At 39.4% G+C, this 12612-nt stretch overlaps 1 protein-coding gene across 11 annotated transcripts in view; it reads right to left on the reverse strand.

Moving 5' to 3' along the window:
- The window catches only part of MTERF1 (mitochondrial transcription termination factor 1), a 710255-nt gene that overhangs the window by 400467 nt on the left and 297176 nt on the right, over positions 1 to 12612 (reverse strand). Inside the window, exon 5 of one of the 11 annotated variants that reach the window (XM_067042490.1) lies at positions 12479 to 12559. The exons of the other annotated variants lie outside the window; for them this stretch is intronic. Within the exon in view, the coding sequence (XP_066898591.1) occupies positions 12518 to 12559 (42 nt within the window). The 3' untranslated portion in view covers positions 12479 to 12517. Of the gene's footprint in view, positions 1 to 12478; positions 12560 to 12612 lie in introns of those variants that run through there. 11 annotated transcript variants of the gene reach the window in all.

Here is a 12612-nt window from a genome sequence, read left to right on the forward strand (position 1 = left end):
ATTATTATTACCATCTGTCTAGCAAAACACGTTGTGTGCTAGACACAAGGGACTATTTCTCTGTTTTCCTATTAACATTTGTTAGCTTGTTCATTTTTATCATCTGCTAGTGTTCACAACTAGGCAAGATGTCACAAGTGCCAATGGTTTGAGAAATAATTTATGAGAGAAAATGATGGAGATTATTCATTAACTTACATTTTCCTGAGAATTGGCAAAAGGCCGTTATAATTATGCTTTACTGAAAATAGGCTTGGTCTATCATAAGAAACTCCCATAATTTGTTAAGACCCTTGGACTGTTAACAACTGAAACCTACTTGAACTAGTGGAAACAAAAAAGAGGGAGTTACTATAAAGGTAGAAGATTATCTTCTGGAATACAGGGCAGTGATGAAATAAGGATTCATAAATTTCTGGAACCAATAACAGCAAAGCCAAGAAGAATCTTTCTCTATCAGGTTTCTGTTTTCCTCTGCATATCTGATTTTCTCTGTCTCTGTCTCTCTCTCCCTCCCTCTCAAAATAATTCCCTGCCTCTCCTTCCATAAAGCAGTAGTGTATGGTGAATTTCACAGCTCCCAAGATCATCAGAGATAGAATCTGTTGTTTGCTGCAAGGGAAAATATATGCCTGGCTCACTACACCCACACTTTCAGTCCTTTTCTGAACTCTACTTTGAGACCAACTGCTTTTCATTGGGACCCTGAGAAACAGTAGAGAATGGATGTCATCTTCTTCATGATCATCAAATCCTCAGTCCTTTATTCAGAGAGCCTTTATTTAAAAGTGCTTCAGCTATGCATGTTTTAGATTATGAAAGTAGCAGTGGGAATAGGCTAAGGTCCTGTTCTTATGGAATTTGCTAGGAAGTTACCGATCAGATGCAGAATTCTGCTCTGTTAGCAACTAGGATTCCAGATCACCTCACAGGGTACCTGGAGGGAGCTGATGCCCTCCCCGCAGTGATGGTAAATACACAGAACAGCAGCTCATAGCCCCCAGCATCCCCCAATACAGGGCTCTCTGCTCTTGGATTTTCCTATCAACAGGCAAAAAGCTACTGTGTCCTCCAGACAGGACTAAGAAGCCTTGGTGAATGATGCCTGGAGGGAGCCAGATAGCCGCAGAGCTGGCTCAGCCTGCAGAGCCCGGGGCGGAGGATTACACTGCTTCTGTGGCTCCAGACTTGTCCATATTCACAAAGAATTTCAAGTAAAAGAGTGACCTGACGTTGAACGCTCTAATCCATCCAGTTGGCACTGTCACATCTAACTTACCTGTGAGCGCTGAGCTGCCTAAGCAGATTAGGCAGCAGTCATGCACGGTAGACAGGAAAAGCCCAGACTACTGTGACACCTACGAATTTTTTGTACTTCCAAAGGGGGTTGCCTTGCCTTGCTGGGGGTTTATTTTGACTGGAGAAGAAGGTGGTAAAAAGATGATTGAGGTGTGAAAACTAATAAATGGCTGTTTTGTGCAGGAGAGAAATAACTTAGGTTATACTTCAGGTATATGGCAGGTGACTCCTGACTAGATTATGTAGTTGGTCAATGCAGCAGATGAATTTGGGTAGAATTGAAAGATTCTAGATGCTCTCGCTCATGTGTTTACAAGCTCCATGATACAGATGGGTTAAGTGCAGCTGCTTGACTGGTGTCATACAGTGCCATGTCCCTTGTCACAGATCCTGAATGCTCCAAGTTATAGGTACCATATGGGGATTTCCCTCTTACATCCTGTTGGGTCAGAATCCTGTCTGTAATCCTAACTGCAGAGCCTCTCTCTGCAGGCCAGCTTTATGCCCAGGCACATGGAAGTGTGATGTAACAGTCAAAAAAAAAAAAAAAAAAAAAATCCCGCACGCCTAAAAACTTTTCCACATCAGTCTGCCACATGCTTTAAGTTCCTGCCTATCTCTCCTCCTTTGTGGCAATGCTACTTAAACCGACCTCATCCTTTCCATCCTCACTGTCATCACCCCCCACCGCCCCACTTGCCTGGACTAGCACCATCGCGTCTCAATTAAATCTCTGCTTCCAGCCTTTCCCTAAACTAATCCATCCCATTACATACGTTAGAGGCACCTCTTCAAACACATTTCTTTCTTTCTTTTTTTTTTATACAGCAGGTTCTTATTAGTCATCCATTTTATACACATCAGTGTATACATGTCAATCCCAATCTCCCAATTCATCACACCACCACCTCCACCCCACCGCCGCTTCCCCCGCTTGGTGTCCATACGTTTGTTCTCTACATCTGTGTCTCAATTTCTGCCCCGCAAACCAGTTCATCTGTACCATTTTTCTAGGTTCCACATATATGAGTTAATATACGATATTTATTTTTCTCTTTCTGACTTCCTTCACTCTGTATGACAGTCTCTAGATCCATCCCCTTCTCTACAAATGACCCAATTTCGTTCCCTTTTATGGCTGAGTGATATTCCAATGTATATATGTACCACATCTTCCTTATCCATTCGTCTGTCAATGGGCATTTAGGTTGCTTGCATGACCTGGCTATCGTAAATATTGCTGCAAAGAACATTGGGGTGCATGTGTCTTTTGAATTATGGTTTTCTCTTCTTAAATTATGGTTTTCTCAGGGTATATGCCCAGTAGTGGGATTACTGGGTCATATGATAGTTCTATTTTTGGTTTTCTAAGGAACCTCCATACTGTTCTCCATAGTGGCTGTATCAATTTACATTCCCACCAACAGTGCAAGAGGGTTCCCTTTTCTCCACACCCACTCCAGCATTTTGTTTGTAGATTTTCTCCTGATGACCATTCTAACTGTTGTGAGGTGATACCTCATTGTAGTTTTGATTTGCATTTCTCTAATAATTAGTGATGTTGAGCAGCTTTTCCTGTGCTTCTTGGCCATCTGTATGTCTTCTTTGGAGAAATGCCCATTTTTGGAATGGGTTGTTTGTTTCTTTAATATTGAGCTGCAAGAGCTGTTTATATACTTTGGAGATTAATCCTTTGTCCATTGATTCATTTGCAAATATTTTCTCCCATTCTGAGGGTAATCTTTTTGTCTTGTTTATGATTTCCTTTGCTGTGCAAAAGCTTTGAAGCTTCATTAGGTCCCATTTGTTGATTTTTGTTTTTATTTCCATTACTCTAGGCGGTGGATCAAAGAAGATCTTGCTGTGACTTATGTCAAAGAGTGCTCTTCCTATGTTTTCTCTAAGAGTTTTATAGTGTCTGGTCTTACATTTAGGTCTCTAATCCATTTTGAGTTTATTTTTGTGTATGGTGTTAGGAAGTGTTCTAATTTCATGGTTTTACATGTAGCTGTCCAGTTTTCCCAGCACCACTTATTGAAGAGACTGTCTTTTCTCCATTGTACATCCTTTGTCATACATTAGTTGACCATAGGTGTGTGGGTTTATCTCTGGGCTTTCTATCTTGTTCCGTTAATCTATGTTTCTGGTTTTGTGCCAGTACCATATTGTCTTGATTGCTGTAGCTTGGTAGTATAGTCTGAAGTCAGGGAGTCTGATTCCTCCAGGTCTGCTTTTTTCCCTCAAGATTGCTTTAGCTATTCAGGGTCCTTTGCGTCTCCATACAAATTTTAAGATTTTTTGTTCTGGTTCTATAAAAAATGCCATTGGTAATTTGATAGGGAGTTCATTGAATCTGTAGATTGCTTTGGGTAGTATAGTCATTTTCACAATATTGATTCTTCCAATCCAAGAACATGGTATATCTCTCCATCTGTTGGGAGCATCTTTAATTTCTTTCCTCAGTGTCTTATAATTTTCTGCATACAGGTCTTTTGTCTCCTTAGGTAGGTTTATTCCTAGGCATTTTTTTCCTTTTGTTGCAATGGTAAATGGCAGTGTTTCCATAATTTCTCTTTCAGATTTTTCATCAATAGTATATAGGAATGCAAGAGAGTTCTGTGCATTAATTTTGTATCCTGCAACTTTACCAAATTCATTGATTAACTCTAGTAGTTTTCTGGTAGCATCTTTAGGATTCTGTATGTATAGTATCAAGTCATCTGCAAACAGTGACAGTTTTACTTCTTCTTTTCCAATTTGTATTCCTTTTATTTCTTTTTCTTCTTTAATTGCCATGGCTAGAACTTCCAAAACTAGGTTGAATAAGAGTGGTGAGAGGGGACATCCTTGTCTTGTTCCTGATCTTAGAGGAAATGCTTTCAGTTTTTCACCATTGAGAATGATGTTTGCTGTGGGTTTGTCATATATGGCCTTTATTATGTTGAGGTAGGTTCCCTCTATGCTCACTTTCTGGAGAGTTTTTATCATAAATGCGTGTTGAATTTTGTGAAAAGCTTTTTCTGCATCTATTGACATGATCATATGGTTTTTATTCTTCAGTTTGTTGATATGGTGTATCACATTGATTGATTTGCATATGTTGAAGAATTCTTGCATCCCTGGGATAAATCCCACTGGATCATGGTGTATGATCCTTTTAATGTGTTGTTGGATTCTGTTTGCTAGTATTTTGTTGAGGATATTTGCATCTATATTCATCAGTGATATTGGTCTGTAATTTTCTTTTTTTGTAGTATCTTTGTCTAGTTTTGGTATCAGGGTGATGGTGGCCTCATAGAATGAGTTTCGGAGTTTTCCTTCCTCTGCAATTTTTTGGAAGAGTTTGAGAAGGATGGGTGTTAGCTCTTCTCTGAATGTTTGACAGAATTCACCTGTGAAGCCATCTGGTCCTGGACTTTTGTTTGTTGGAAGATTTTGAATCACTGTTTCAATTTCATTACTTGTGATTGCTCTGTTCATATTTTCTGTTTCTTCCTGGTTCAGTCTTGGAAGGTTATACCTTTCTAACAATTTGTCCATTTCTTCCAGGTTGTCCATTTTATTGGCATAGAGTTGCTTGTAGTAGTCTCTTAGGATGCGTTGTGTTTCTCCGGTGTCTGTTGTAACTTCTCCTTTTTCATTTCTAATTTTATTGATTTGAGTCCTCTCCCTCTTTTTCTTGATGAGTCTGGCTAATGGTTTATCAATTTTGTTTATTTTCTCAAAGAACCAGCTTTTAGTTTTATTGATCTTTGCTACTGTTTTCTTTGTTTCTATTTATTTCTGCTCTGATCTTTATGATTTCTTTCCTTCTGCTAACTTTGGGTTTTCTTTGTTCTTCTTTCTCTAGTTCTTTTAGGTGTAAGGCTAGATTGTTTATTTGAGATTTTTCTTGTTTCTTGAGGTAGGCTAGTATAGCTATAAACTTCCCTCTTAGAACTGCTTTTGCTGCATCCCATAGGTTTTGGATCTTCCTGTTTTCATTGTCATTTGTCTCTAGGTATTTTCTGATTTCCTCTTTGATTTCTTCAGTGATCTCTTGGTTATTTAGTACTGTATTGTTTAGCCTCCATGTGTTTGTGTTTTTTATGATTTTTCCCCTGTAATTCATTTCTAATCTCATAATGCTATAGTCAGAAAAGAAGCTTGATATGTTTTCAATTTTCTTAAATTTACTGAGGCTTTATTTGTGACTCAAGATGTGACCTATCCTGGAAAATGTTCCATGTGCACTTGAGAAGAAAGTGTAATCTGCTGTTTTTGGATAGAATGTCCTATAAATATCAATTAAATCTATCTGGTCTACTGTGTCATTTAAAGCTTGTGTCTCCTTATGAATTTTCTGTTTGGATGATCTGTCCATTGGTGTAAGTGAGGTGTTAAAGTCTCCCACTATTATTGTGTTACTGTCGACTTCCTCTTTTATAGCTGTTAGCAGTTGCCTTATTTATTGAGGTGGTCCTATGTTGGGTGCATATATATTTATAATTGTTATATCTTCTTCTTGGATTGATCTCTTGATCATTATGTAGTGTCCTTCCTTGTCTCTTGTAACATTCTTTATTTTAAAGTCTATTTCATTTGATATGAGTATTGCTAGTCCAGCTTTCTTTTGATTTCCATTTGCATGGAATATCTTTTTCTATCCCCTCACTTTCAGTCTGTATTTGTCCCTAGGTCTGAAATGGGTCTCTTGTAGGGAGCATATTTATGGGTCTTGTTTTTGTATCCATTCAGCTAGCCTGTGTCTTGTGGTTGGGGCATTTAATCTATTCACGTTTAAGGTAATTATTAATATGTACGTTCCTATGACCATTTTCTTGATTGTTTTGGGTTTGTTTTTGTAGGTCCTTTTCTTTTCTTGTGTTTTGCACTTAGAGAAGTTCCTTTAGCATTTGTTGTAGAGCTGGTTTGGTGGTGCTGAATTCTCTTAGCTTTTGCTTGTCTGTAAAGCTTTTGATTTCTCCATTGAATCTGAATGAGATCCTTGCCTGGTAGAGTCATCTTGGTTGTAGGTTTTTCCCTTTCATCACTTTAAATATATCATGCCACTCCCTTTTGGCTTGTAGAGTTTCTGCTGAGAAATCAGCTGTTAACCTTATGGTAGTCCCCTTGTATGTTACCTGTCATTTTTCTCTTGCTGTTTTCAATAATTTTTATGTCTTTATTTTTTTTCAATTTGATTACTATGTGTCTCGCCATGTTTTTCCTTGGGTTTATTCTGTATGGCACTCTCTGTGCTTCCTGGACTTGGGTGGCAATTTCCTTTTTCATGTTAGGGAAGTTTTTGACTATAATCTCTTCACCTATTTCTCGGGTCCTTTTTCTCTCTCTTCTCCTTCTGGGACCCCTATAATGTGAACGTTGTTGCATTTAATGTTGTCCCAGATGTCTCTTAGGCTGTCTTCATTTCTTTTTTCTTTATTCTGTTCCACAGCATTGAATTCCACCATTCTGTCTTCCAGGTCACTTATCCGTTCTTCTGCCTCAGTTATTCTGCTATTGATTCCTTCTAGTGTAGTTTTCATTTCCGTTATTGTATTGTTTACCTCTGTTTGTTTGTTCTTTAGTTCTTCTAGGTCCTTGTTAAACATTTCTTGCATCATATCGCTCTTTGCATCATCTCGATCTTTGCCCCCATTCTTTTTCTGAGGTCCTGGATCATCTTCACTGTCATTATTCTGAGTTCTTTTTCTGGAAGGTTGCCTATCTCCACTTCATTTAGTTGTTTTTCTGGGGTTTTCTCTTGTTCCTTCATCTGGTACATAGCCCTCTGCCTTTTCATCTTGTCTATCTTTCTGTGAGTGTGGTTTTTTTTCCACAGGTTGCAGGATTGTAGTTCTTCTTGCTTCTGCTCTCTGCCCTCTGGTGGATGAGGCTATCTAAGAGGCTTGTGCAAGTTTCCTGAAGAGAGGGACTAGTGGTGGGTAGAGCTCAGTAAACCTTTAATCCGCTTGACTACTGATGGGTGGGGCTGGGTTCCCGCCCTGTTGGTTGTTTGGCCTGAGGCAACCCAACACTGGAGCCTACCCAGGCTCTTTGGTGGGCTAATGGCAGACTCTGGGAGGGCTCACACCAAGGAGTACTTCCCAGAACTTCTGCTGCCAGTGTCCTTGTCCTCATGGTGAGACACAGCCACCCCTTGCCTCTGCAGGAGATGCTCCAACGCTAGCAGGTAGCTCTGCCTCAGTCTCCTATGGGGTCACTACTCCTTCCCGTGTCCCAATGCAAACACTACTTTGTGTGCGCCTTCCAAGAGTGGAGTCTCTGTTTCCCCCAGTCTTGTCGAAGTCCTGCAGTGAAACCCCACTAGCCTTCAAAGTCTGATTCTCTAGGAATTCCTCCTTCCGTTGCCAGACACCCAGGTTGGGAAGCCTCATGTGGGGCTCAGAACCTTCACTCCAGTGGGTGGACTTCTGTGGTATAAGTGTTCTCCAGTTTGTGAGTCACCCACCCAGCAGTTATGGGATTTGATTTTATTATGATTGCGGCCCTCCTACCATCTCATTGTGGGTTCTCCTTTTTCTTTGGATGTGGGGTATCTTTTTTGGTGAGTTCCAGTGTCTTCCTGTCAATGACTGTTCAGCAGTTAGTTGTGATTCTGGTGTTCTCTCAAGAGGGAGTGAGAGCACGTCCTTCTACTCCACCATCTTGAACCAATTATAAATATCTTAAAAAAGGTTGGAAGTGCAATCTTTTGGTCATTTTTTTATCAAGCCTGAAGTTTATCTTTTGCCCCAGGACTGCAATGTTTTCCACATGCACACAGTACTTTCTGATCACAATGTAGGTACTCTCCAGAGGTTACCTAAGTCATCCATCAGGCCCTGTCATCAGTTGTCACATGAGTATCATCATCTAGATACACACACACACTCCAGGAGAACACATGGCATGCCTCAGGCTGTTGCAATGTTACTCTGGCTTCTGGTGCCGCAAGCTCTCCCCACATTCCATACCCTCCCTCCCTGAGTGAGCCAGAGCCCCCTAATCAGCAGCTCCTTTAAGCCCGTCCTGTGTCCAAACACATTTCTCATATGTAACATCTCTCTGTGGCCTGATAAGTGCCAGTTTGTGCACAAAATCCTCTGACTGGTATTCCAGGTCCTTCTCAATGTGACAATGACTTAACTCTACAGTATCTTTTCTCATACTTCCCCTGCACTTACATGGACACCCCCCAAAACTGGATTATTCTGTTTCTAGGGTACATTCTACCCCATTTACCTGCATATCTTTGCTACTATTGTTTCCTTGGCCTCACCTCCACCCTGTTCTCTGCCTGTTAATCTCCCATTCATTCTTCAAGGTCAATCTCAAATACCATTTCCTGAGGGGCATATGATAATGTATGTTGTGCCCTTTGTAAACTATTAAAAATTGTACAGTTATAAGAATGCAAAAATTATCTTAACAAAGAACCACAGATTGAGTGGCTTAAGTAGCAGATATTGTCATAGTTCTGGAGGCTAAACATCCTAGATCAAGATGTCAGTAGGGCTATTCTGCCTCTGAAGGTGTTAGGGAAGGATCTATTCCAAGCCTTTCTCCTGGCTTGTGGTAGATCCTTGACTTGTGGTAGTGTAACTCTGATCTTCACATGGAGTTCTCTGTGTCTGTCTCTGAGTCCAAATTTTCTCCTTTTTATAAGAACACCAATCATATTGGATTAGGGTCCATCCTAATGACCTCATTTTAATTTGATTAACCTCTCTAAAGACTCTATCTCCAAATAAAGTCACTTTCTAAGGTACTGGGAGTTAGGATTCCAAAATATTTTTTGCAAGACATAATTAAATCCAAAATAAAAGTTGATGAATGATACAATTTTGATCATTATTTTGGCCAAAGGAAAGGCCGTGGGTAGTGGGAGACCATTCTTTCACCACCAAAACCAGAGCCATAAAATGCAGGCAGAAGGCTCTGCTGACCCAACAGTCAACTGTGCCTGGGAGTTCCTGCTTCATAGCACCTGAAGATCAGTTTATATTCTTACCATGTCTCAAAATGTGGAGGATTATCCTTTTAAGCCTACAGATTCAAGAAGACAAAGACTTCTGAAGAAAGGAACGCTGTAAGAGAATAGGCCATTGAAAAGCTTTTTAAAAGAAGACCAAGAAAGTCTATAGCATCACTTGACTCCATACTTTGATTATACTCAATGGGACACTTAAAATAGTATCATATTCAGGTTGGTGTCAACCTGGCTGCACATTAGAATCAAATACTGATGTCTTGCCTCTCTACCTGCCCAGACACTGATTTAAGAATGTGAGATGGACCCAGGTTTTGAATGAAGCCAGGGTTGAGAACCACTGATCTAGGCCCTAATGCTAAGGTAAAATAGTGCTGAATACTTTAGTCTTTACAACAGCACCTGTCTATGGCTATGAACAAAAAATGGGATTTGTACTCCTTTGTAGTATTTGGATAATCAGTCAAGAGGAAGAATGTATAGTAATTTTTCTCAGAGCACATTGCCCAAGTTGTTGAGGTCATGGTGTACTCTTTAGGATTTCCAAGATAATCATGAGATTCTGGGTTGTAAGAATAAACTCGTTACTGGTTGAGCTTCTCATTCAACATAGTGCAATATCTCCTTTGTCTCTTAAGAACTAAATGAATGAACTCAATAGAAATCAGTGCTCCAAGCATTCTCATCTTGGTAAAAATCCTCAAATTGTTCATTGCATACACTGAGGAATTGGAAGTGTACAAAAGGGAGAGATTATACCAAGTTACGTTAAAGCTGAAAGTGTTTATTTTGAACTTTAGGAAGGGAATGAAGGAACTTTTGAGGATCTAACCAAAGAAATGATCTCAAAACCAGTGGCCCACAAAAGAAGTTATCAGTAAGATAAAACCTTATGAGCCTTATAAACTCATCCTGAAGTCATGATTATTAAGTTTTGGCACGAACCACATTCAACTCTGGAGCTTATAAAGTATAAATGAACAGGCTCTATCTTTCTAGTCCCAAAGTTTAGGCACTGATTCCCTTCACTAGCCTGCTAGTCCCTTGAGAATATGGACCATGTTTTATCCTTCTCTCACCCGAAGTAACAAGTATGGGGTCAACCATATAAAAGGTGCTCAGGGAGTGTTTGATATGAATGCAGTCACTCTATTCCTTTCTGTTCTTGCTAGAATCAGGAAGAGGGAAGAAATGAGAATGAGCCTACCAAATCAGCATTTGGCACTCTTGGCCTGTGTCCTAAAAACTAAGAGCACACGCAGAGAATCAGGAGTGGTGTTGCTAGATCAATCAATTAACCAATCAATCACAGATGACTAGAGAGTGAAAAAACATAGAAACATCTCCTCTAGTGAAAACTAGCAAGGTAGCACTACTTTAATTATTTTATGTACATAGGTATTGATGTTTTATTATAAACTGTGCTTTTATTATAATATGAGGAAATTATTAGTAAACTACCTAGTTGGCATTGTATTGGTGTTTTTGTTATATATTTCTCATGACTGACAAGCGGCACAAAATAAAGAAATGGGTACTCTTTTCTGGCCACAGCACCTGATCTAAACTCTGTCCCCATAAATCTAACACTGAAATACCATGAAATGATGCCCCTTGCATATTCCAATGTTAGTTTAACTAAAGGTGTAGACAGCTCAGCAAGTACTTTATATGTCTGGAGGACTGTGCCCCAGTCCCATTATTTCGGGTACTTTCTGGTTTCTTTAGGGATATTCTGCAGTGATTATAAGATGGAGTTAGATTTTGCAACAATTAAAGACTGTCTTGTTGACAACTCGGCAACAATCTATGATTTTTAAAACTGTGCTTATAAATTGAATTCATGAGCTAACCAAGATTTTTATAGAATGTTACATTGTTGTAAAGTAAACTTAGGATTTGAACCTATTAATTCTTTAGAAATAGATTCTACTGTTTACAAATTAAAATTAAGAAAAAAGTTTTGAAAACAAGATACAGGGTTCCATCCAACAGTTTCTACCTAGAAACCATTTTTAAGGAGCCAAGACGCTATACGTACTTTAAAGTTATTTCAAAAGAATTTAAAGATCAAATTGTTTACTAAATCCAATTGATTCTTCCCTTCTCCTGCACCCTCCTGTACTCATCTAAATTTATAAATTTCTGGGCTTCCCTGGTGGCACAGTGGTTGAGAATCTGCCTGCCAGTGCAGGGGACACGGGTTCGAGTCCTGGTCTGGGAAGATCCCACATGCCACGGAGCAACTGGGCCTGTGAGCCACAACTACTGAGCCTGCGTATCTGGAGCCTGTGCTCCGCAGCAAGAGAGGCCACGACAGTGAGAGGCCCGTGCACCGCGATGAAGAGTGGTCCCCACTCGCCGCAACTAGAGAAAGCCCTTGCACAGAAACGAAGACCCAACACAGCCATAAATAAATAAATAAATAAATTTTTTTAAATAAATAAATAAATTTATGAATTTCTGCTATAATTTAATTTTCCACTGTAACTTTTGAATATGTTAGTATATAATGATCTGTCATTCTGTTTACATACAGCGTAAACTAAACTGCATTGAGAAATTCTTCAGTTTTCACCTACTCAATAGGTTTTTAAACTGAAAAATATTTTATTGATATCTGAGTTCAAAGACAGTTCACTCATTATAGGGCTTAAGAGCTGTTCAATAAACTCTAATACTGTGACTATAAAGGCTTCAACCTGATTATTCAGTCATGGCTAAAATAACACTTAAGATTCCTGCATTTTCAGCAGCAACCTGCTAAATTATCTCTTTATAATTAATAATATGCTAAAGGGATGTCATCAAGGCAAAAATTGATGTTGTCACCTGACTGAGAACAAAAAAATCTGTATAAAAATTTCAGAACAAGATAATACTAAGACACAGATACTGTTTCATATTAAATATTTTAAATGTTATATTGTTCTGGTGGTCATAAAATCGTCAATTTTTTGGTCACCACAAACACAACCATCACAGAAATTACATTTTATCATCTCAGATTATTTCCTGAAATACATAGGGATTATTTAGGGACTGATGGAAGCCTATACCCAACTTCATTCCTTCATCCTTCTCCTGATGGAAGAAGGCTGCTGTAGTCCATGGGGAAGAGAAGCTCAAGCTTTGTGGGAATCTTGGTGGAGAGAACTTTCACCTGCAGGCAGCATGTATGACTGAAGATAACCTTCTGCTTACCACAAAGTAGTGGATTCTGGAAAAGCTTGGCTCAGAAACTTATCTGGGGCTTCCCTGGTGGAGTAGTGGTTGAGAATCCACCTGCAATGCAGGGGACACGGGTTCGATCCCTGGTCCGGGAAGATCCCACATGC

This window comes from Kogia breviceps, chromosome 9 (genome assembly GCF_026419965.1).
Source record: "Kogia breviceps isolate mKogBre1 chromosome 9, mKogBre1 haplotype 1, whole genome shotgun sequence".
NCBI classification, from domain to species: Eukaryota; Metazoa; Chordata; class Mammalia; order Artiodactyla; family Physeteridae; genus Kogia; species Kogia breviceps.